This window comes from Bos mutus, chromosome 12 (assembly GCF_027580195.1).
Source record: "Bos mutus isolate GX-2022 chromosome 12, NWIPB_WYAK_1.1, whole genome shotgun sequence".
Classification (NCBI taxonomy): domain Eukaryota; kingdom Metazoa; phylum Chordata; class Mammalia; order Artiodactyla; family Bovidae; genus Bos; species Bos mutus.
In genome coordinates, this window is record NC_091628.1 from 34,260,912 (window position 1) to 34,287,556 (window position 26,645).

Below are 26,645 nucleotides of genomic sequence, written 5' to 3' on the forward strand. Positions count from 1 at the left end.
ATGGAACTCTCCAGGCCAAAATACTGGAGTGGGGAGCCTTTCCCTTCTCCAGGGGATCTTCCCAACCCAGGGATCAAACCCGGGTCTCCCGCATTGCAGGCGGATTCTTTACCAGCTGAGCTATCAGGGAAGCTGTCTTTTTGGAAAAGAATAGATACATGTATAACTGAATCACCCTGCTGCATGCCTGAAACTAACACAACATTGCAAATCAACTCTAAGATAAAAATTAAATTCAAAAAATGCATAATCCATGTTTTGTTCAGGAAGTCTAAAGTCCTCTCAAAATCTAGGAACAGCTTTCAAAGCTTTATTAAGGGGAGGAAGAGGGGGCTGAGAAAGGAGAAGGGAAGGAGCCAAGAGGAAAGAGGCTCTCAGGTGACCACTGCTGCCCCAGGGGAGCCCCTCGTACCCCCAGCCCCACTGACCTCCAAAGAGGATGAATGGAGAATTTCTTCTTCAGACCTTTCCACTTGGTGTCACAAACCGAAGGACCAAAAAAAGAGACCATGATAAAATCTTCATACCAAAGCCTCTCAGATAACTTAGAACATTTTTTAGTAGCTTGACCCGCCTCATGCCTGAGAGATGTAACCAGGTCACCCGGGAGGATTCTAAATCCTCAGAGGTCAGAGGTCTGGAGAGGGGTCGTGGGGAGGACACGATCCTAGTGAGACCCTCCACGGGGAGTAGGAGGGGAAACACAGCTGCATTCACACCATCCATCATTTTCTCACCCGATGTGTCGACAAGAATACAAGGTAACAATTTTATTCACAAATAAAAAAAGGTCTTACAAAACTAGTTGTGTAAGAAAACCAACATTTACAAATTCATAAATTCCAGTATGCAAAATAAATCAAGATGAGGTCTAAATGGATGCAAGCTGACTGCCTTAAAGCAATGATGGGATTTTTTCTTTTCTATTTTTTTTTTATTAGCACAGACAACAGTGCTTGACCTAGGTAACAGCAACATGAACACTTTATCTAAAGTAGAAAAATCTATATTGGAAAAATATATTCCATATACACAAAATCAGAAAACCCATGCCTTTCTGTGATTGCTGTCCAATCATCTCATCCTTGTTGGTGAGTTTCTGTGGTGCAGAAAGTAGCAAGGATTCGCACGCCCAGTCCTGTTATCACCTGATGCTGATTTCCTGGCATGCTGGCAGCTGATTTTATCTGAGTGCTGCCAATATTCCAATGATATGAGATGCCAGCTGGACTGTCTTTTCCAGTGTTTACATAGAGCGCAGGATATAACATCATTGTCTGTTCCCATAGTACGTGGTAGGACAATGTCTTCATCTTGATTAAAATAACCCAGGATTTTTCAAATGTTGCATCAAATAAAATCCATTTGTAACCCTAATTTTCTCCTGGGGGCTTCCCTGGTGGCTCAGCAGTGAAGAATCTGCCTGCCAATGCAGAAGATGCAGGTTCGATCCTTGGGCTGGGAAGATCCCCTGGAGCAGGAAGTAGCAACCCACTCCAGTATTCTTGCCTGGAGAATCCCCATGGATAGAGGAGCCTAGTGGACTATAGTCCATGGGGTCACAAAGAGTCGGACACGACTTAGCAACTAAACAACAACAACAATATCTCTGTTGATCAAAAGTGATGTTTCAGGATTTGGAGCCAGAGCCTCTTTTCCATCAATCTTAGCTTTTTCCTCCAAGTGTCTGCCTTTGACATTAATGAGGGCTCTACACATGGAAGATATACTCTGGTTATAAAAAGGAACACAGCCCTGGCTTACCCTGTTGTAACAAAAGTGATTGGATTGCAGACTATAGCACATGTGCTATGCTATGCTATGCTAAGTTACTTCAGTCGTGTCCGACTCTGTGCGACCCCATAGACAGCAGCCCACCAGGCTCCCCGGTCCCTGGGATTCTCCAGGCAAGAACACTGGAGTGGGCTGCCATTTCCTTCTCCAATGCATGAAAGTGAAAAGGGAAAGTGAAGTCGCTCAGTCGTGTCCGACTCTTAGCGACCCCATGGATTGCAGCCTAACAGGCTCCTCCGTCCATGGGATTTTCCAAGCAAGAGTACTGGAGTGGGGTGCCATTGCCTTCTCTGACAGCACATGTGACTTAAGCTTAAATCTGCATTTTCCTGGCCCTCTTGTGCTCAGATCCTAAGTACTTTGCATGAGTTTCCTAAAGGCACATCTCAGAAGAGCTGGTGCAAGCCAGAGCTTAAGAATCATTGGCTTAGACTAAAAAAAAATGGAAGAGAAAAAACAAAGTCAGTTAACTCTGGCTGGGCACCAGGTAGATGGGAAAGGCTATGCATTACAGTGAGACACTGTAATTTCCTATTTCAGTCCAAGGAACAGAGGTCACACACACAACACACCAAGCCCAGGTGAGCTTGTGTCTTTGCAGGGAGCCTGAGCTGTGGATGAAGGAAGATGAGGGGGTGCACCTTGTGAGAGCTCATGAATGCAAGAGAGAAAAGCACGGGGCAATGAGAGAGAAGTAACAATGTCCTGAGAAAGGCAGAGTTCTAATGCTCACTTCAGACTTTCTTGGCTGTATCACGTGGCTTGTGGGATGTTAGTTCCCTGACCAGGGATTGAACCCAGACCCTTGGCGGTGAAAGTGCTGAGTCCTAACCACTGGACCTCCGGCAATTGCCTCCAATGCTTATGTGGAAGGTCAGGAGAAGACACTGATTTCGGAGGGCCAACTCGGAAACAAAATATGTGATTATTCTCTAACGCATGGATGTTTGAAGGTTTATGTCTTTTTTAAGTGCAAATGGAACAAAGCTAATAGTCATCACTTAAAAGGCAACAGCCAGGACTGATTATGAACATGGTAGGAAAAGAAAGAAATCCTGCTCAAATCAATCCTTTCCAGCGTGCAGAGACGAAGAGCTAAGGAGCCGTCCCCTGGTTCACGACTGAGCTGGCTTTGTTTCTGTCTTAGCTGTAGAGCAAATTCTAGTACGTCAACATCAAGGTGGCAGGGGTGGATCGCCTCCGTAGAAGCACCAGACTCTTCAATCCAGCGTCGCTGGGCTGTGGTGGAAACTGCTGTGCTGACCAAGCTTAGGAGATCGGAGGGAGCCCTGTACCGTGCTCATCAGACGACACGACGGCGGTTGCAATCCGTCCACCTCCCTGTGCTTGTTCTCCTGGTCCTAATACGCAGAGTCGTCTCCTAAGACTACTCACCTGGCATCGTGTTTCAGTGGCATGGACACACCATGTGCTGGCATTTCTAAAGCCTTTATTATAAAACACGATGCAAACAAAAGATGATTATAAATACCGCTTTTCTATAGAAGAGAAAATCTGGATCTTTTGAGCTCAGTCCCAGGGACAGAAGTAACAAACGCTTCCATATCAGTGGATTTTCCGAGGAAATCTGCTAATCTAGGATGAGGATTAAGGAGCTTTTAACTCGGGGGAGGGGTTGGGTAGGCTTTCCCAACCACATTAGCTAACTCAGGCCCCTCCTGTCACTAACTCAGCTGGGGTTGATGAGACAGTGGCTGATGAAGAAGTGTCCATTCTATAAGATTTGATCTCTTCTGATTCCCCGGCCACCATCTGATGAGCCAAGACTCAGGCAGGCCGTGGGAGATCAATTCTAACCTCCCACGCTGATTATTCAGATGATGAAAAGGTGACCTCCAGTACACAGAAACACTCACCTGTGAACCCATCCTGTGTAAAAACTAGGTAACCAATCTGACATTGACTTTCAGGAGGAGATGTGAAATTATTTCCAGAGAGTGTGAATGAAAAGTTATACTCTGAGCCTTCAGTCTTGTCAAACCACCACATCCACCACGAAAAGAAGCGTGACTGTATTTCTGCTTCTCGTCATACCCCTAAGCTCGGAGGCTGCAAACCCGGCCCACTGGGTCTCTGAAGTTGGCCTCCCGCTCAGATGCTCCTTGTGCGGAAAAGATGCAAAGCTTGGAGGCGCCATTCCTCGAGGTTTCGGCTCATGGCGGGCCTGGCTCAGAAGCTTTAAATGACATCAGTTCTGTTCAGATTCACTTTTTTTCCCCAGAAGCCATGAGAAGTCCAGATGGCAGCGAGTCCACATGCAGGCTCTGCTGGACACTTCACTGAAGAAAGAAGCAAGTCCTTTCGTCCCCCTGAAATGGCGACACAAGGAGAGCTCTGAACACAGCACCTTACGAACTGGAGCCCTACGCTATGACTGTGAAGGCGGACGGTGCTTCGCTTTTCCTAACGGTGCACGTGGATTTAATGACCTACAGACGGGAAGATCCTGTTACGGCGTCCTAATATCAGGCACCCATGTACTCTGGGAATAAAAATAAAGACTTCCTAACAACCCACTCACTCCATCTGGGCAAACAGCCCTTAAAAGATGGAAATGAACCCCAACAAACTATATCAATGGACAATTCTTCTGCTGATTTTCAACCTGTCAAACATTTCAAGCCTGGTTCTGTGTCGCACTTCTTTAAAGCAACTATGGGCAAAGATTTTAGGATTCTTTAGTCTATTCTTTCAAAGAACAAAGATGGTTAATGATTAGTGCCATTCTTGGTCTTTGAATTTAAAACTTCTGTGATGCTATTGGAGAAAGCTTAGAAAGAGTTTGAGAAGGAGACTTCTCTCATAAATGACCTCCCTGGAACACTCATACATGTCACAGGGCAAACATCATTGGCAGGAAGCAGCCTTTAGGTGTGACCCTTGTCACAAAAGGGCAGTGACCTCACTTTGGGAGGGGCTGAGGTCTGGCGACTGCATATTATCATACATGCGTGAAACCCTCATTTCTGCAGTCACTTTTCATCAACTTACTACTAATTTGGCATTGATGACATATCAGATACATCTACAGTAAAATTTTTTTTCATAAGTTTAAGCAGATTATCTCGAAATAGAAATTTCTGAGGTTCTCTCAATAATAAGATAGTTTTGTCAAATATGTCGGTCAACTGATATGATAATACCAACCATGTTAATGCTACTATGGAAGGCAAATTATACTTAATTGGTCAATAGAGGGAAAAAAAATAGATTTTAATAGATTGAGAAACTAGAACCCAGGTCATCTCATCTCTTTCCTACCATTCCTCCCACATTTCATGCTGACATTTAAAATGTTTGTTCAAAAACACCACCCACAAAAGCTTTTCCTGTAATCGAACAAGCTATTTCATTCCCCAAACGTCTTTGCAAGTGATGTCTCAATATCTTAGTCCTCTTCCCTTCTAGAGAGGTGTGTTGAGGGAAAATTTGACTAAATTTGAGTCACATAGACTAAGGAAGCTGCTCACTCCTACTTGCTTTATCCTGAACCATAACTACATGGAGAAGGAGACAGCAACCCACTCCAATATTCTTGCCTGGAGAATCCCATGGATAGAGGAGCCTGGCAGACTACAGTCCCCAGGGTTGCGAGAGTCAGACATGACTGAGCAGCTAAACCACCACCACCATAACCATCACTGTCAGACTCTGGGTGGCTTAAACCACCCACAAGAAGACTGTTGTGTAAAAATACATTTTGGGGAACAAATGCATCACAAGTTAGAAATCCAATAATTTTTTTTTAATTTCTTGCGTGCTTAGTTGTGTCCAGCTCTTTGTGACTCTGTGGGCTGTGGCTGTCCAGGCTTCTCTGTCCATGGGATTTTCCAGGCAAGAATACTGGAATGGGTTGCCATTTCCTTTCCCAGGGGACCTTCCTAATTCAGGGATCAAACCCACGTCTCCTGCACTGGGACGTGCCAGGGTGTACTTGGCAATAAATCAAATCAGCACACTGCACACCTTTAACTTATACAATGTTATATGTCAATTCTATCTCCATAAAGCTGGGGAAAAAAGAATAAATAGAGGTTAAAATATAAATGAGTGTCTGGGTAGGAATTTAAAGTTTCATTGAAAATAAAATAGAAATAAATTATTTTCAAAGGGGTAGGGTTGTTAGTACAAAAAAAAAAAAAAGCAACTCCTGAAATTTAATGTAAACATACTCTCCTATAACACACAAGAGGGTATGAAGGATGTAAAGACCTTCTCCCCAGGGTCCCCCACATTTTCTGGGGTCAGAGCTTGGTTCTCTCTGGGCATCCCTGAGTCAGTACTGCACCCATCCCGAGATCCACCACTGGGGGGGTGCCTCACCTGGGCGGGTGGCTGTGTGGTCAGGTGTGGGGCATCTCCTCGCCCCTGATCCAGCTGGTTTCCAGCAGTGAGTACGACCCGAGCCCTCACAAGCTCCGGCAGCGTGTCGGTGAGTCTTGACAAATCAGTAGTGTCTGTAAAGGTCTCCGGATGAGCTAGAACTGGCCCCACCCCACCGACCAGACCCCGACTGCTGTCTGAGTCCAGGGAAGCCAAGCTTGTGCTCTCTGGGTCGAGAGAGTGAGCGTCTTCTCCAGGGAGCTCAGGGCAGGAGTCGCAGGAGGAGACGTCGTCACCACCACCGGGATTCTGCATCAGAGGCCAGGCGTCTGAGAACTCGCCACAGAGGGACCTTGACAGGGACCCAAAGAAAGTGGGAATCGCCTCCCCCGCTGGACCTGTGTTTCTGGACACATGTTCGAAAATGTATAAGTACTCTATCGGGAGAAAAACCTCCTATAAAGCAACACTCCAGCTATGCTTTCAAGTTTCCTAGGTGAAAGAAACTCATTGGAAAAGACCCTGATTTGGGGAAAAACTGGGGGCAAGAGGAAAAGGGGACAACAGAGGATGAGATGGTTGGATGGCATCACCAACTCAAGGGACATGAGTTTGAGTAAATTCTGGGAGACAGGAAGGACAGGGAAGCCTGGTGTGCTGCAGTCCGTGGGGTCACAAAGAGTCGGACACGACTGAGTGACTGAACAACAACGTGAAATAAACAACATTTTATTAAGTCAGAATTCTTGTGCCTCCTTTTTTATAAACTTGCTTCAGTACAATAAGTTAAATTACCCCATTTACTATAAAATTGAATTTCTATACCTACTTCTTCTAATCAACATGTGTTGATTGCTCAGTCATGTCCAATTCTTTGTGACCCTGAGGGGTGCAGCCTACCAGGATCTGCTGTCTATGGAATTCTCCAGGCAAGAATCCTGGAGAGGGTTGCCATTTCCTTATATTTATACTTAATCCAACGTCTAAAATATGGAGTGTCCTAGGTTCTTCACTGAGTTTGACTACTATTCTGAAATTCTCTGGGTATGTGGCGTACTAAAAATTACTCAGAGATGACATAAGTGCTACAAATCATGAATATAAGACAAAAATAAAATTAGCAGGATATACAGTATAAAGAATGTTGTATTGGCTCTAAGTAACCCTGAGAGACTTACCTAATTCTTTCCAAAGTTCCCACCGTCTTAAATGTCTAGAATGTCATTAATACTACTAAGAAAGTGATGTCCCCATAGTTTTACATGAAATGAAAATAAGAAGGATGTATATTTGCGCAAGGGAATATGAAATTATATTCATTAAAAACACGACTTTGGGACTTCCCTGGTGGTCTAGTGGCTGGAGCTCCGAGCTCCCAATGCCGGGGGCCCGGGTTTGATCCCTGACTAGGGAACCAGATCCCATGTGCTGCAACTAGGACCCAGTGCTGCCAAGCAATTAAATGAAAAAATATTTTGCAAAGACCCACCCACTTACCTGTCCTGAAGTGTGGCCTTGCAGTGCCCCTGACAACCAGGAGTGTCCCGGCCGATGCCGCAGGCCCCACCACAGCACCGGGATGGGACAAGGTGGACGGGCCCTAGGAAAGTCGGAGGGCTTGTTACATTGCTTCAACACTGCACTTGAACATTTAGCTGTTCCCCTTTGGGTGATTTCTGAGGGGGATGGGCCATGAGGTTTAATTTTTTTCTCTTTTCTCTTAAAAAATGATGAACTACTTCTATGAAGGACCTGGAGATGGGCAGCTGGAGGGTGGTCCCAGGGGCTGGAGTTAGGAAGATGGGAGTTTCCTGTGTGGGGTCAGGACAGCGTTCTGGGGATGGTGGTGGTGAATGTACTTAATGTCCCTGAACTGCTCACCGGGAAATGGTTAAAACGGTAAACTTAATGTGATGTCAATTTCACTGCAATGAAAATAATACTGAAAAGGCACGAAGAGAGGGGAAATGAAATGAGTCTTTCATACATGGCTGATGAGGGCAGGAAGGACAGTGTTTCTGTGAGCTGGCAGGGTGATGCTGGGCAGAACACGAATGTCCACAGCCTTTAACTCAACACACATTCACACTTTGGTTTTCACTTTGGTAGCTTAAGAAATAACTACGTGCATACAACTTTACTAACTACTCTGTTCACTGAAGCAGTATGTATATTATTTTTGGTTATGAAGACAATACACATTCATTGAAGACAAACTTTAAAAATAGAGAGATTAGATCAGAAATCGAAAAATAAATCTTTCCCACTTCTATACACTACAAAACACTGTCCACATTTCTGAATAGCCTTCTAGACTCCTCTCTCTATGCATACAGACATACGTAAATCTGATTTTATAAACCATAAACACAGTAAAGCATACTGACAAATGCAAAGACACACACATATTAAATATACAGAGAAAGGTTTGAGGAAATTATATATTAATACACAAACACACACACATCCAAAGTTTCCATGATGAATTATTTCTTTTCTTTTATCAAAAGAAAAAAGATGATGAAACCATTTCCCTTTTAAAAATGAAAGTTAACCACTGAGATACAGCAGCAAGCCATGTTGAGAGGGATGGCCGCCCGGCCTGCAGCCGATTCTATCCGGAAGCAGCCCTTGTCTCGAGCGGCCGTGATCGTGGGGATGTGCCTGGATCCACCGCCAGTCATTTCAGCAAGTCACCCTCGCTGTGGGACATTTCAAATTTATTCAAAGAAAGGCACTGCTATTCCCTGTAGAAATGGCTGGTTCTAGTGCTCCAGCTGGAAAATACAAGATGAGCCTGGAACTTCTTTTCTGAGCCAGAAAATAAGAGAGAAGCTAAAAGGATAATAAAGCTATGTCCAAATGACACCTGAGCAGGGTGAAGGGACTCCCTCTGGCCAAACCTGGGAAAATCTGAGCCTTAAAATAAATAATGATCAAAAAGGACCATCACCCTTTTATCAGGGACACTGTGTCCATTGTAATTAAAGGAAAGAATAAATGGGGAAGAAGGGAAGTTCTTGCTTACCTAGGAAGTCAAGTAATAAATGCAGATAATAACGGTCAGCGAAGAAAGAATTGTGCTAAAAATGCCTTATTTCCATATCAAATATTAGATTGAAAAGCTGAACCCTTCGATGTCTTGAAAGATTAGACAGTTCTGAGAGGACCAGCCATCGAATTGGGAAACACTGAACCTCATGGATGGTTACAGGAGACGACACACTGCTAGGTGCTGTGTCCCCAGGTGTGGGGGACATACAGGTGAGGATGGAGCGGGCAGAGGGCAGGCTTCTGGAAGGGCTGCGGCCACCTTGATTATGCCCTGCAGAGGAGGTGAGGTCGTGGGGATGGGGCAAGAAGTTAAGCGTAAGTTAGTGTTCCTTTGCCGACTTTTGCCCATGTTAGAAACCTTAGTCCACCTGAATTACAGGCAGACCTGGCTGTATCATGCCTGACAATTACTGCTTTTTCCTGAAGTGCAGGTCTGTGGCAGCCCTGTGTCTCACAATCTAGGGGCACTATTTTTCCTACAGTGTCTGCTCACTCTGTGTCTCTGTGTCCCATTTTGGTAATTCTCACAGTATTTCAATCTTTTTCATTATTATTATAGTTGTTATGATGGTCTGTGCTCAGGGGACCTTGATGTGACTACTGTAGTATGACTCACTGAAGGCTCAGATGATGGTTAGCATTTTTCAGCAATAAATTATTTTTAAATTAAGGTTTATATGTTATTTTTTAGGACATGATGCTATTGCATACTTAATATACTACAGTATAGCATAAAGATAATGTTATATGCACCAGGGAACCCAGAATATCCCGTGATTCACTTTATTGCAATATTCTCTTTACTACAATGGTCTGGAATCGAACCTGTGTCTCCGGGGTCTGCCTGGACTTCCCTGAACTTCCATCTCTGTCAATTATCCCAGAGGCAATACTGGTTTGTGGAAAACCCTGTCACAGGTCTCCCTCCTCCTTCTTCTGTAAGAAATCGGGGGCTTCCCTGGTGGCTCAGTGGTAAAGAATCACCTGTTAACGCAGGAGAGATGGGTTTGATCCCTGGTCTGGGAAGATCCCACATGCCACGGAGCAACTAAGCCCGTGTGCCCCAACTACTAAGCGTGTGCTCTAGAGCCTTGGGGCCCCAACTTCTGAAGCCCATGAGCCCTAGAGTCATTGCTTCATAACAAGAGGAAGCCACTGCAATGAGAAGCGCCCACAGAACAAAGAGACAGTAACCTTTGCTTGCCACAACCAGGGAAAAGCCTACGCGGCAACCAAGACCCAGCACAGCCAAAAATAAATAAATAAACTAGTTAAAAGAAAAAGAAGTCCAGAAAGACACTAAGACAGCCATGTGCAGCTTCACTTTGAACCCACCAGACAAGAAAGGAGACAAGACAACCCTACTCTACAAAAGGCTCACATGACTTTAAATCAATTGACACCAAAATGAAGGCGAACTTGTTTTAAAAGTTACTGAGAGTTTAAAAATAAAATAAAATTTAAAAAAATTAAAAAATATAAAAAAAATAAAAGTTACTGAGAAATCCTAGAATTTTAATGAGATGCTTCTTTTCTATTTGATATTAATACTTAAAGATGCACAACACCCCAAACCTCTGGGGACAGGGAGAATGACTGAACTCGATTAGCTTTAACTGGAAAACAGAGCAGGAGCGCTCTTTGCAGCCTCGGGGCCTGCGTTCTTAGTGGACCCCAAGCTCTGAACTTACCGCAGGCCTGGGCCGAGTCCCGCAGGCACTGACAGCAGGCACGGGGTGCAGGGGCGCCGAGCCGGGGTCTGTCGAAACAGGACAGCTCAGAGCCGTTGTACTGCAGGTCCTGTGCCCTCAGGGACCCTGCGGAGGCCGAGAACTCGGTCAGCGAGACAAGTTCCCCAGGGGAAGCCCGGGAACATCACAGCGCGGCCAGAACCACCCAGCTTCTGCAGTGTGGGAGGAAAGGACAGCTGTGGTTCACATTTAAAAATACTTCTTACAAAAAGGCAGAGAAACGAAACAATCAGTCAAGAAAGCTCGAGATGGGGGCCCTTGTGTTGCCAGAACTTAGAAGGAACTGTGTTTCTGTGGAGGGCGAGGGCGGCCCTGCCTCCTCAGGCCCCCGTGAAGTGATGCCGCCCCTCGGCTGCACCCTCAGCGCCTCCCCTGGGAGCACATGTTCTCTGCCTCTGTGGCCGTTGCCAGATGCTCCTCTCAGGTCCTCGTTGGACACTCAGAGGACAGTGATGATGATCAACACCCTTTGGCAGGATGGCAAGACACAGCAAGCGCTCAGGACTTACAGCTTGGCTTCTTCTCCACGAACTGCCGCTTACAGTAGATGACGCAGAGGACGAGCAGGGCCAGCAGCACGGTGGCCAGGGCACTGCAGATGACGGCCGCCAGGGCTGTGTCCCGCGGGCTGGAGGCCGTGGATGGGATCCTCACCAGGTTGACCTTGCTGGTACCTGAAAACCACGGGGATGGAATTCTCACATCTCCACCACCCAGGAGACTCAGACGTGCACATTGCACGTGGGGTCCCCTGCAGGAGCCTTCGTGCAACATCGGGGTGAGGAGGGAAGGTGTGCTAGGCGGCTCACACACTCCCTCCATCCGGGTCATGGCTGGAATATTGCACTTCCACCTGCAGCTCTCCTCTGTTTCCACGGCAGCAACCATGTGCCACCCCAACATACATGTCCTCAGGCCCACTGGACCAGACCGTCTGCCAGATGGGGGTCTGTCATCGTGTTCTGTCTCCCCGGCACCCGGCAGTGTAGGGCACACAACAAGCACTTAATATTCTGCAAATTGGAATCAGACTCTCCACAGTTTTAAGCAGGCTGAACTGAGGTGTGCTCTGGAAGGCAACTTTTGGGGCAAACAAGGAACTGGATTATTCACAACCTTGCCGTTGGCCCCCACGTTCTGAGACAGTGAACATTATTATTATTACTTTATTTTAACACTGTTGCTCTTACAGTACTGAACAACACCTACAGTTTGGAGAAAAAAAAAGCTAACACCACCATGACCTCACACTGACAATGCATCTCCATCTGGATGGAGCCCGTTTTGAGGGCCTACTTGCCCACGCAGCTGCTACCAGCATCTGAGCTGCGAGGCACTAAAGCCCACCTGGAACACCTGGGACTTTCGCCCTGTCCCTGGCCACACAGGAGCACCCCATCCTAACCCCTAAAGTCAGGTTTCCACTGTGGCCAGAGCCAGAGAGAACCATCAGGGTTGAGTTGCCGCTGCTGCTGCTGCTACTAAATTGCTTCAGTCGTGTCCAACTCTGTGTGACCCCATAGACGGTAGCCCACCAGGCTCCCCCGTCCCAGGGATTCTCCAGGCAAGAACACTGGACTCGGTTACCATTTCCTTCTCCAATGCATGAAAGTGAAAAGTGAAAGTGAAGTTGCTCAGTTGTGTCCGACCCTCAGCGACCCAATGGACTGCAGCCTACCAGGCTCCTCCATCCATGGGATTTGTCAGGCAAGAGTACTGGAGTGGGTTGCCATTGCCTTCTCCGAGGGTTGAGTTATTGAACCATAAAAACACGACAGCTGGAACAAAAACAAGAACAGTCATTTGGGGATGTTGAGTCCTGGTGTATCTGGGCTCCATGACTCTGGGCCACCCTGATACATGGTTCTCATTGTCACTGGGAAAGGCACAAATACCATATGGCTTAGACCTGGATGAATAAGAATTATAATCCAATCATACCTTTTAAAGGATATTTGTTGGTAAACGTGTTTAATACTCATAAATATATTGCTTCTAGTTATGCAGACATAATGTCATAATCAAACAGCACACATTAGATGTTCACCACACAGCAAGTTAAAAAGATCATACCTTGGACCTGATCGAGATGAAACCTAAATCCGAAACAGCCTCTATAAGCAGGCAAATTCACGAGAGGATGTATGAACACAAACAAACACAGCTGTGTAAACAGTGACAAATAAACACAGGAATAGGAACTTATGTCTAACGCAAGTAAAAGTGTGGGCTACAATGAATGGTAAGTAACTTGGGAAACTTGAGTATTGCTTATTGCAACCAAACCGTGAGGTTGATTCATGTTTGTGAGAAAATGGTTTACTTCAGAGTGAGCCTGGGCCCTGTAGCTTAAATTTTCCATCAAGGAACCAAGCTCCAGTCAACACTAGGCTTCGGCCAATCTGTCATCCAAATGAGACAGCTTGAGAACTAGACCCTGGCCTTCAGATTCTCTCTGGTGGACCACCTGTCCAGTTGTTGTTCAGTCACTAAGTTGTGTCCGACTCTGTGATCCCATGGACTGCAGTGCACCAGGCCTCCCAGTTCTTCACTATCTCCTGGAGTTTGCTCAAACTCATGTCCTTGTGAATTAACCAAAGAAGCCAGAAAAGTCGGCCAGGCTCCTCTGTCCATGGGATTCTCCAGGCAAGAATACTGGAGTGGGTTGCCATGACCTCCTCCAGGGGATCTTCCCAAACCAGGGATCGAACCCTCATCTCTAATGTCTCCTGCATTGCCAGGCAGGTTTCTTACCACTGGTGCCACCTGGGAAGCCCAAAGAGTCAGAAACGACTAAACAATTTGAGCACTCCCTAAAACCACATGGGGGATGGAAAAAATGACGAGATTATTTAGAGATCTGCTAACAACAGGAGACCTTGGATATTTTTGGTAGAAAGTCATCCAAATTACCATCAACGTTATCACAGAGACCACACACCAAATACCTGCAGAGGACTGGCCCTGTGTTGCCCACCTTCAAAATGTCATGACAATCCTCCGCAGCAAGGGTCTTACAGATGAAGATGTCTCTGCAAATCTAGAAACGGGTTTTCACTTAAACAACCCACGGTTGAATCAAGATTTAGGCCTGATCTGTCCGACTCTAAAATATATGCTCTTAAAAAAAATTATGCTATATTCCTCCCAACATTCCAACAGTATTGTTTAGAAAAAAAAAAAAAACAGGAATGTGAAGGACTATTATTCAAATTTTGTACAGACCAGTAAATTCTAGTTAATTAGCTAACATATATAATATGACTTGACCTAATTTAAAACACAAACAGAGCTTCACAAGTCCAACCTCTCTTGCTCCCAAGATTAAAGAGGCTATTGCATTTTATCGCAGTGAAAAAGAACATATGACTCTTTAAATTCATTTTTTAAACATTCTTGTTAAGGTCTATATAGTATAATTAGATGAGTATTAAACAGAGTAGGGAAGGATATGAACTGTCATATATGAACTAATTACGCTTTCTGTCTGGGCTTCCATGTTTAAGATTTCACTGACACCTTGTGTTTTCATCAGAGAGTTCACAGAAGAAAATAAAACCTCAGGTTGCATGCTATGTGACACGGAAGCTCCACCATAATCGGACATGCAAACATTTTCACTTTTGATGGCTGTGTTTTGTCATGAGTAATTCAAATGACAATTAGTTCTGGAAGATAAACAGACATTCTCTAATAATTTTCAGTAACATATTTATCTTTGACTTTCATATTTTTTTCAAGTAAACAACAAATCAATTCATTATTTTCTGTGCTCTTTCATCACCACCACCACCACCACCACCAAGAAAACTCATGTTGAGTGTGTAACAAGACCAAAACGTGATGGATTGATTTCTAGCTATGTTCTTTAATTTAAAAATATATTTAAAAAGAGCATTTTGCAATCTTAACTGAGGCAAGGATACAGGCCTGGAGTGTAAGCTTTATCTTGTTCATCCAAACTGGTTAAACAAAAATATCTACCGTAACACTCAACCTATGAATTCCAGATGTACCACAGAACAGTCTGCCAATACACAAAATAGTTGGACTTTTTAAAGTCCATTTTATACCAAGCTCTCTGACACTGGATGTAATGTCATGTAAAAGAGTGAGTCTTAATCATTTTACTTTTCATTTTAAACTTTGGTCTTTGAACAATGTGGTTTGTTTTTCAATACTGATAATAAACATTATTTGAAAATGAGCGCTTTCTTTTGCACAGGAAAAAAAAAAGATTTTAAACTGGATTGATTTTTCCATTGTGGTGAAATATACATAACATAAAATTTACCCTTAGTGACACTGAGTACATTCACAATGTTATATAACCATCACCACTAGAGGGGAAACCCCCAACCCATGAAGTAGTCATGCCCCATCCCCTGTTTCCCCACCACCACATCCTGGCGAGCACTAATTTGCTTTGTGTCTGAATTTGCCTACTCTGGATACTTCCTATAAAAGGAACCATAAAATATTACATGACCTTCTGTGTCTGTCTTCTTTCACTTAGCAGAGTGTTTTCAAGGTCATCTATGTCAGCATGCAACAGAACTTCATTCCTTTTTTATGACTGAATAACATTCCATTGGATGGATGGACCATGTTTTGTTTATTTGTTCATCAGATGGTGGACATGTGAGCTGTCTCCACCTTTTGGCTATTGTGAATAATGTTGCTGTGAACATTCACGTTCAGTCTTTCTCCATACACTTTTAAACGTTTCACAAAGATACACACAATGGCTCCACATGCTATCAAAAGGTATACGTTAGTGCTCTTTCACTAAGGCATTATGTTCATCAGTCACTCACATACGTAATGTTATTACGCTAGAGCATTATGTTAATAAGTCAGGGGAAAAAAAAAAAAAAAAAGATTCCTGAGCAAACCAAGAGAAGAGTGGAGAGAGACAGTGCCAGAGAAGCTAGTCAGGATCGGTACTTGTAGGAATTTAAACCATAGTGAGGAGCTTGAATTCTATTCTAAGAATAACAGGAAGTACTCAACAACTGCAGAATATATATTCTTCTTTAAAAAGACTAAAATCATACAAAGTATCTTTTCCAACCACAAATGAATTAAACTAGAAATCAATAACAGAAGGAAAACTGGGAAGTTCAAAGATATGCAGAAGATAAATAATCCACTCTTAAATAACCAATGGGACAAAGAAGAAATCACATAGGAAATTAGAAAACACTTTGAGATGATTGAGAATAAAAAACAAAATATCAAAACTTATATTGATAAGGATACAGCAAAAGAGGGATACACCTCTAAAAGAGGTGTTCACAGGGAAATTTATAGCAGTAAATGTCTATACTAAAAAAGATGTAAAATCGACAACCTAATGTTTAACTTTATTGCATTAGAAAAATAAGAGTAAACTAAACCAAAAGCTAGCAGATGGAAGGAAATGATAAAGATTAGCACAGAGACAAATAAATAGAGAGAAGCAATAAAACCAAAAGTTGGTTCTTTGAAAAGATCAACAAAATTGACGAAACTTAGATTGACAGAGGAGAAAAGGGAGAAGACTCAAGTAAGTAAAATCAGAGATGAAGGAGCAGACATTGCCATGGACTTGACAGAAATAAAAAGGTTATAAGAGGACACCATGAACAAAGGTACCACAAATTGGGTAACTAGGTAAAAAGGCATTCTTGGAAATACACAAGCCAATGAAACTGACACAGAAGAGATAGAAAACCAAAATAGACCACAACAAAGAGATGGACTCAGTCATTAAAAACCTCCTGACAAAGGGAAGCCCAGAACCAGATGCCTTCCTGTGAATTCTGCCAAATATTTAAAGAAAAACTAATACCAATCCTTCTCAAACTCTTGCAAAAAATGAAGAGGAAAGAATACATCCTAACTCATTCTATGAGGCTAATATTATCCTGATACCAAAGCCAGAAAAAGGCACTCTAAGGGGAGAAAACTACAGAGCAAGATTTCTGACAAGTACAGATGCAAAAACCCTCAACAAAAACGTACCTTATAAAAATCAGTGCATATTCAAGGATTATACATTACAGCCAAGTGGGATTCATTCCAGGAAGGCAATGATGATGATCCGTACCAAAATCAATGTAACCCATGATAAAAAAAAAATGAAAGGGACAAAAAACCACACTAATCGCCTCAATTACGCTTAAAAAAGGGCTTCCCTGGTGGCTCAGAAGGTAAAGAATCTACCTGTGCAGAAGACTTGGGTTCAGTCCCTGGGTCGAGAAGATCCCCTGGAGAAGGAAATGGCAACCCACTCCAGGATTCTTGCCTGGAGAATCCCATGGACAGAGGAGCCTGGTGGGCTACAGTCTGTGGCGTCACAAAGAGTCAGACACAACTGAGCAGCTAAACAACAGTGGGCCCACAGGGGGACAACAATGTTTAAAAAGCACTTGACAACACCCAAAGTCCTTTTATAATACAAGCACTCAATACACCAGTAGGCATCCTTGCCAGTGCCTGCCCTGAGCCAGCGGTTCTCCGCACACCCAGCGAGACGTGCCACGTGCCTTTGGGGCAGGTGTGGGCAGAGTGGTGGTGGGCAGGCTTGGACTGGGCTGCTGCTGCAGGTGTTGCTCCCACCCAGGCAGATTTGTTCTAATCCGACAACTCTGAGAACTCTCAGGTCCTCCTCCCAGGACACTACGGCTGCCCCCAGTTCCACCACCACCACCCCGAGGCCAGTGGCAGCGGTCTGCAGTCAACAGCCGGTCTCCTGGGGATCTTCTCCTCCCTTCCACATGTCTGCTGTTAGGAGACTCGGGCCAGGAATCATCGCCACTCCCCACCCTGTAAACCCAACCCAAATGGCATCTAGATGCCCACTGTGGTGAGGATGAAGCAGGTCTTTACTGAATCTGCTTGTTTCACACCTTACATTACTGACACAGAAATGTTGGGGATCCCAAGTTTGACTGGCTTGAAGAGCATGATGAATACCAATATTAAATGTGCTAGAGTGGCATGTATAAGATGAAGACAGGCAACTTTCAAAATTACTTAAGATATTATTCCCTTTTGTTGTTATTCTTCATTCGCTAAGTCACGTCTAACTCTGCAACCCAATGGACTGCAGCCTGCCAGGCTTCCTTGTCCTCTACTATCTCCTGGAGTCGACTCAAGTTCATGTCCCTTGAGTCAGTGATGCTATCTAACCATCTCATCCTCTGCCACCCCTTTCTCCTTTTGCCTTCAGTCTTTCCCAGCATCAAGGTCTTTTCTGATAAGCTGCCTCTTCGCATTGGTGGTCAAAGTGTTAGCACTTCAGCTTCAGGATCAGTCCTTCCAAAGAATATTCAGGGTTGATTCCCTTTAGGATTGACTGGTTTGATCTCCTTGCAGTCCAAGGGACTCTTCAGAGTCTTCTCTTAAATGTGCCTTGATCAATATGGACATTCTAAACTCTATCTTAAAAATGAGAAAACAGGGTAAAATCTTCATGACCTTGGATTTGGCAATGGTTCCTTAAATATGGGCTTCCCTGGTGGCTCAGACAGGAAAGAATCTGCCTGCAGTGTGGGAGAATGGGGTTCCATTCCTGGGTTGGGACTTCCCCTGGAGAAGGGAAAGGCAACCACTCCAGTATTCTTGCCTGGAGGATCCCCATGAACAGACGAGCCTGGCGGGTTACAGTCTGTGGGGCCACAAAGAGTCCAACATGACTGAGCAACTAACACTTTCACACAACTGAAGATCGGAAAAACAAACCATCTGATTAAAATGAAACTAAGATGTGATTTTGAGATACAATATCACTAAGTAAAATAAGAGAAGCAAAGCTCAACGGGAGTTTACAACAAAACAGTAATCAAGATATAAGAAGATTTTATTCATCAGAAGCAAGATTATTTAAATTAAGAAAGCATCATTTTTCAAATGAATGGTAGAAGGATTATATGAGGATGTGTATCTTTCTCTTTTTAAAAAAGGAATCATTCTGACCTTACTTTTGAAGTTTCACCCAAACTATTCAACTTGATGTCTCTGTTTACCAGAATCTGAGCCTGGTAAGCACTGGCCAGACCACCTTCTTACAACTGTATCTGGGGCAGCCAGTTGTGTGCAAGTAAAACCACAAGTTCATCGTGTCAGGCTGCTTTTCAAACATGCTCTGAGTACTGAGTTTCCAAGCTAATGCCCTAAACTGTTTTGTTTTTTTTTTTTAATTTATTTTCCTTTTTGAACTTAAGAGCATATCAAAAACAGTACAGCTAGGCAAACATTTTTCCTTTGTTGAGCAATGCTGTAACATCTGTTTATAAACACAGAACTTCTGAGCTTGATTCTTTCTTTCAAGTTCCCTCTCGGGCACTGCCCCAGTTACTAGTCCTTTCATGATTTAAACTCAAGTGAATCAAGGCAGAACCCCGAGGCGGCCTCCACTCTGCCTTCTTTTAATACTAATACAGATGATTCATAAATACAGTTCTATTATAAGCAGAGCCGGCTTCTGAGAAGTAAACTTTGTGTCTCTGCTTCCCAATTGCTCAAGTTGGGTGAATCACCGAGGATAAATAAAGCAATACGTAAAAGCCGCAAGGCTGCGGAACCAAAGAAACCCAGGGTACCCCACGATGTCAGGATGGGTCCCTGATTATGAGACTATGGGATGGTGGTTCCCCAGGTTACTGAGAGCAGGAGAGCGGAAGACCCCCACGGAGGACCTCTGAGCCCTCACGCCATCTGCCATTCTGCCTCCATCAATTTCTGTTTCCCTCTGGGCTGCCTGCCCACCACTGCCCCATTGCTATTCTTAGCCTTTACCATGCATGTTGGGAGGAAACCATGAAAAAATGCAAACTGTTCTTCTTGAAGCTGAAGAGGGGGAGGGCGGTGGACATAATTCTATTCACTCTTAAATTGAAAGCATACACATCCTTCACATTTTTGTCTATTCTCACAATCTTATACACAGAGTCTTTCTTTTGTAAGTGCAAGTGCTCATGTTGCTTAGTCATATCCTATTCTTTCTGACCCCATGGACTGTAGCCCTCTAGGCTCCTCTGTCCATTGGATTTCCCAGGCAAGAATACTGGAGTGGATTGCCATTTTCTTCTCCAGGGGATCTTCCCAACCCAGGGACTGAACCCATGTCTCCTGTATTGGCAGGCAGGTTCTCTACCACTGTGCCACCTGGGAAGCAATTTAGATTATTAATAAATATTACCCTGTATTATGAGACATTAAAAAAGATATGATTATAGCCAATACTCCAAAATGGTTCCAATTATTCCATTATTATCTTTTGAATTAAAGACGGAAAGTCCAAATCTTGCAGTGAAAACACGTGATATGAATCAAAGCCCTTTATTGCCTTCTGGAAAGCTTTTATGAAAACATTTTTTCCTGAATTCCTTACCTTAGAAGAGGTATGTGTTTAGAAAAGCAGAAACTTCTTTAAACCACATGCCCATTAGTTGTTATCTCTAACTTTATCTCTGCTCTTAGAAAATCTTAACTAAAGTCAGTGATCAGTCAGTTCAATCACTCAGTCATGTCCGACTCTTTGCAACCCCATGGACTGCAGCATGCCAGGCTTCCCTGTCCATCACCAACTCCCACAGCTTACTCAAACTCACATCCATCAAGTTGGTGATGCCATCCAACCATCTCATCCTCTGTCATCCCCTTCTCCTCCTGCCTTCAATCTTTCCCAGCATCAGGGTCTTTTCCAGTGAGTCAGTTCTTCCCATCAGGTGGCCAAAGTATTGGAGTTTCAGCTTCAGCATCAGTCCTTTCAATGAATATTCAGGACTGATTTCCTTGAGATTGACTGGTTGGATCTTCTTGTAGTCCAAGAGATGCTCAAGAGTCTTCTCCAACACCACAGTTCAAAAGCATCAGTTCTTTGGTGCTCAGTTTTGTTTATAGTCCAACTCTCATATCCATCCATACATGACTACCATATGTATAAAAACCACAGCTTTGACTAGATGGACCTTTGTCAGCAAAGTAATGTCTCTGCTTTTTAATATGCTGTCTAGGTTGGTCATAACTTTTCTTCCAAGGAGCAAGCATCTTTTAATTTCATGGCTGCAGTCACCATCTGCTTTGATTTGGGAGCCCCCAAAAATAAAGTCTGTCACTATTTCCCCATCTATTTGCCATGAAGCGATTGAACCGAACGCCAAAATAAGATAATTGACTGTTAAGAGTCTGGAAGTGACAGAATGTTATTACCAGTCAAAGGGTTAAAGAAAAGAATGCAATATCAGTATTTTGATTACACAGAAAAACAATTGCTTATGATTAGGTCTCCTGAGACTTCCCTGGTGACTCAGACGGTAAAGAATCTGTCTGCAATGGGGGAGACCTGGGTTCAATCCCTGGGTAGGGAAGATTCCCCTGGAGAAGGGAATGGAAACCCACTCCAGTATTCTTGACTGGAGAATTTCATGGACAGAGGAGCCTGGTGGACTACAGTTCATGGGGTCAAAAAAAGTTTCGGACATGACTGAGCGACTATCACACTTGAGCAGGCCTCCTGATGGCGGAGCAGAAGACAGTGGCAGTGGCCCTTCGGATAAGTTAACATACAGAATAACAAACAACTAGCAGAGCCTAGTGGTAATCGGCGCATATGTGCAGAGCTCATGCATGTTGTGTTTACATGAACCTGATTCTACTGAGTGAAAATTAAAATAGCAAACTTGCGGCCTTTTCTCCTGGGCAGCCTGTCAGGGGCTGTTGCTTGAACTGGAAGCACTGTAGGCTGATGACTGTAAGCACTTTGCTGCTGAAGGACCAGAGCTCAAATTTTAAAAGGATAGGCAGAAGCCTCCCTCTACGGGCCCAAGTGCAGCACGTGGACATGGGCTGGGGTCTTTATCTTTTTTTCCTTCCCTCTTTTCCTGGCTCTAAAATATACTGTAAGGTGCTGCACACTCTTGGTTAAGAGCTTTGTTGTCAGCACTCTGGGTTTGAATCCTGGCTCAGCCACTTACTAGCTGTGTCACCAACCAGCAAATGACGACTTCAGTTTCCTTATCAGTAAAGCCAGGAAATAAAAGTATCTACCTGAAGGTCTGTGAGACCTGAAGGAAGTGATGCACACACAGAGGGTCATCTTGGTACCTCCCACAGTGAACTTCCTGAGTTAGCCATCCTTCCTCCTATTATTATTCAGAATCGGATGTTATATTCTAATTGTTGTTATGGTGGAATCTGGATGGTCTCTTAAACCAAGTGAAACCACCTATGTAGCAGGCAGGCCACTGAGCACCCTGATGGGATAGCCTGTGTCATCATCACATGGCCCTGGAGGGCAGGGAAGTGCACAGTGAATACAAACCAACAGAATTCTCCCCAGAAGTTTAGGTTCGTTTCTTACAAAAGACACAGCTGCCACTACTTGTATCTAAGTGTCTCAAAGGGTCCCTCCCGCCATAAGATCGCCCAAAGTAACATTAAGCATTGTTGCGTAAGAATAAGCAACCATGAGCAAAATAAGTCAACCTTTTGGAATATTGTGAATAAAATGGTAAAGCTATTACTAACAAGGGCCTGCAGGAAAAAACTCCAGGCAAAACAGAAAAATATTAATAGTCAGGCACAAAGACAGCTTGGAGAATACAGAGCAGGAGGGACATGGCAGGCAGACAAGCCATAGGACCTGTACTCACTGCTCCTTAAAGACACTGGTGGGGAATTCTGAGTAAATGAGGCTCCAGGCGAGAGTCACAACTGACTATGATGTTCGTCCAAAATTTCTAAGTCTTCCTCAAAGGCTTTTATTAAATAGTGTTTGTACAGGATTTGGGATGAATAAATGAAAATAGTATGCTTCTTTCCCTTTTAGCTTCTTGAACACTAAGACCATGGTTTGGACTTACTACGTACATGTGTGTGCAAGCATGCTAAGTTACTTCAGTCACGTCTGGCTCTTTGCAAACCTATTGACGATAACCCGCCAGGCTCCTCTGTCCATGGGGATTCTCCAGTCAAGAATACTGGAGTGGGTTGCCATGCCTTCCTCCAGGGATCTTCCCAACCCAGAGATTGAACCCGGGTCTCCCACCTTGCAGGCACATTCTTTACCTACTGAGCTACCAGGGAAGCCCAAGAATACTGGAGTGGATAGTCTATTCCTTCTCCAGGGGATCTTCCCAACCCAGGAATCGAACTGGGGTCTCCTGGATTGCAGGAGGATTCTTTACCAGCTTAGCTACTAGGGAAGGCCCATTACCAACTTAGTGACAGATAAATACAAATAGTCATTAAGCATAAATAGTGTCATAAATTTAAATTACATACAAAAGAGGGCATTGATAGAAGATCAGGTCAGTTCAGTTCAGTTGCTCAGTTGCGTCTCTTTGTGACCCCCATGGACTGCAGCACGCCAGGCCTCACTGTCCATCACCAACTCCCGGAGCTCGAGTTGATGATGCCATCCATCTCATCCTCTGTCGTCCCCTTCTCTTCCCACCTTCAATCTTTCCCAGCATCAGGGTCTTTTCCAATGAGTTAGTTCTTCACATCAGGTGGCCAAAGTATCAATCCTTCCAATGAATATTCAGGACTGATTTCCTTGAGGATTGACTGGTTTGATCTCCTTGCAGTCCAAGGAACTCTCAAGAGTCTACTATAACACCACAGTTCAAAACCATCAATTCTTCAGTGCTCAGCTTTCTTTGCAGTCCAACTCTCACATGACTACTGGAAAAACCATAGCTTTGACTAGATGGACCTTTGTTGGCAAAGTAATGTCTCTGCTTTTGAATATGCTGTCTAGGTTGGTCATAGCTTTTCTTCCAAAGAGCAAGGGTCTTTTAATTTCATGGTTGCAGTCACCATCTGCAGTGATTTTAGAGCCCAAGAAAATAAAGTCTCTCACTGTTTCCATTGTTTCCCCATCTATTTGCCATGAAGTGATGGGACCAGATGTCATGATCTTAGTTTTTTGAATGTTGAGGTTTAAGCCAACTTTTTGACTCTCCTCTTATACTTTCATCAAGAGGCTCTTTAGCTCTTCTTCACTTTCTGCCATAAGGGTGGTGTCATCTGCATATATAAAGTTATTGATATTTCTCCCAGCAATCTTGATTCCAGCTTGTGCTTCCTCCAGCCCAGCATTTCTCATGACATACTCTGCATATAAGTTAAATAAGCAGGGTGACAATATACAGACTTGACATACTCCTTTCCAAATTTGGAACCAGTCTGTTGTTCCATGTCCAGTTCTAACTGTTGCTTCTTGACCTGCATACAGATTTCTCAGGAGGCAGGTAAGATGATCTTGTATTCCCATCTCTTTTTAAGAATTTCCCACAGTTTGTTGTGATGCACACAGTCAAAGGCTTTGGCATAGTCATTAAAGCAGAAGTAGACGTTTTTCTGGAACTCTCTTGCTTTTCTGATGATCCAATGGATGTTGACAATTTGATCTCTGGTTCCTCTGCTTTTTCTAAATCCAGCTTGAACATCTGGAAGTTCACGGTTCACATACTATTAAAGCCTGGCTTGGAGAATTTTGAGCATTCTTTTGCTAGCGTGTGAGATGAGTTCAATTACACGGTAGTTCGAGCATTCTTTGGCATTGCCTTTCTTTGGAATTGGAATGAAAATAGACCTTTTCCAGTCCTGTGGCCACTGCTGAGTTTTCCAGATTTGCTGGCATATTGAGTGCAGCACTTTCACAGCATCATCTTTTAGGAGTTGAAATAGCTCAACTGGAATTCCATCACCTCCACTAGCTTTGTTTGTAGTGACGCTTCCTAAGGTCCACTTGACTTCACATTCTAGGGTGTCTGGCTGTAGGTGAGTGATCACACCATCATGGTTACCTGGGTCATGAAGATCTTTTTTGTATAGTTCTTCTTTGTATTCTTGCCACCTCTTCTTAATATCTTCTGCTTCTGTTAGGTACATACCGTTTCTGTCCTTTATTGAGCCCATCTTTGCATGAAATGTTCCCTTGGTATCTTTAACTTTCTTGAAGAGATCTCCAGTCTTTCCCATTCTATTGTTTTCCTCTATTTCTTTGGATTGATCACTGAGGAAGGCTTTCTTATCTCTCCTTGCTATTCTTTGGACCTCTGCATTCAAATGGCTAAATCTTTCCTTTTCTCCTTTGCCTTTGGCTTCTTTTCTTTTCTCAGCTATTTGTAAGGCTATTCGATAGAAGATGATTAATAGAAATGAAAACTACTTTCTCATGTATATATTTGCCTGGTTCTATTACCAATATTTAGATGGTCGGCCTCACTGTGAAATTACAGCAGAAAAAAAGGTCAGTTCCATGAATGTGTGATAACTGTGTTGGTGGACAAGGAAATTTGACTTAATTCATTCCTGAGGGTGGGTGGTGATGCTCAGTGTGCATCTTCAAAGCTGTGGGTCTCAGCATGGGAAGAGAGACCCTCCTATCTGAGAAGAAGAGGGGTGAAGGGGAGATAGAAAAGAGGAAGCAGGCCGGACCAACACCTGGCCAGCACAGCATTTACAACCAGAAAGACACACTGACTGATGGGAAAGTCCCCCCAATGTCGGGGATGTTTCATCTTAACGTGTGACCTTTTACCTGAGTGTCACTTTCACTCCCACCTGGGGACACTTCAGGGTCAGGAAGTGGGTGATGCGTGTGTTTACAATAAGTTGATGGTGTGAACTTACAGAGGAATGCGGCAGGCTCACATTCTCACCAACACAGCTACCCAACAACTTCAATCACTAACCTGCATGGTTGCAAAAACTTATTTTAAAAAATCGAGCAGAATTCACCAAGTCTCTCCTTGGTGTATGCAGACAAGGGCTTGGTTGCCCGTCCAACTGAGGCTGCGTTTCCACTGTAAACCTCGTCCAACTATGTAAACGGGCCCCTGTAGTGTTTGAACAGAATCCTGGGCAGCCGATCTTACCTTCCTCCTGAGAGTGGGGCACCACCCAAGCGTCCCACCGCTCCATCTGCCACCAGCTGCATGCTCGCCCATGAGAACACCTCCGAGATGTCTAGTGAGTTGACGGGCTCTCAGCCACCTATCAACTAGCACAGTATCCGCCAGCGGTGATCTGTTTTGTTCCAAGGTGTAAAGCCACAGTAACATCATTCACTCTGCCCACAATAATGAGCACTTTGTCTTTCAATGGCCAGAAAATCACGATTTTAGGATGTTCCTTCTCATCTAGCAGGGTGCGCACTGCATTGAGAGTCCTCTTTCCAGATCCCCAGGTCTCTATCCTTTTCTCCACCAGCCTCCACTTGGTTCCCACTCACCTCTCCCCACAGACCCCGCTCTGCTGCCAGAATTGGTCCCTCAGGGGCTGCTCTGTCTGTAGCAGTGGCTGCTGTGGACTGAAAGCCACCAGCTTTCACTGTTGCTGGCCAAGAGCCCTGAGGGGCCAGGGGCGCACAGCCCACCCTGGTGGGCTCACTGAGCCCCGGCATGGTGCTGGCCGGAGGAGCAAGGGGCAGCTGGGAAGCAAGCTGCGTTTCTGCCAGGCCTGCGTCCCTGCATGTGGCGGCTGTGGATGCTCATGCCGCTGTCCACGACTGCTACCAACGGGAGTGGGAAAGCTTTCCTGCTTTTTGTTTCTTTAAATTTGGTTTGTGCGTGCACGAATGTTAAGTCACTCCAGTCGTGTCCGACTCTTTGCAACCCTTTGGACAGTAGCCCGCCAGGCTCCTCTGTCCATGGGATTCTCCAGGCAAGAATACTGGAGTGGGTTGCCATGCCCTCCTCCAGG

The 26,645-nt window shown here is 44.3% G+C and overlaps 1 protein-coding gene across 3 annotated transcripts in view; it reads right to left on the bottom strand.

Annotated features, from left to right (window-relative positions):
• Nucleotides 1-743: 743 nt before the first annotated feature.
• Nucleotides 744-26,645, bottom strand: part of TNFRSF19 (TNF receptor superfamily member 19) — a 91,401-nt gene continuing 65,499 nt past the window's right edge. For all 3 annotated transcript variants that reach the window (XM_070380519.1, XM_070380517.1, XM_070380518.1), the window contains exons 6-10: nt 11,453-11,617; nt 10,884-11,009; nt 7,636-7,738; nt 6,139-6,544; nt 744-4,124 (exon numbers count right to left, since the gene is read on the bottom strand). In XM_070380519.1, coding sequence (XP_070236620.1) covers nt 4,092-4,124; nt 6,139-6,544; nt 7,636-7,738; nt 10,884-11,009; nt 11,453-11,617 — 833 coding nt within the window. In that variant the 3' untranslated portion in view covers nt 744-4,091. The remainder of the gene's footprint in view (nt 4,125-6,138; nt 6,545-7,635; nt 7,739-10,883; nt 11,010-11,452; nt 11,618-26,645) is intronic.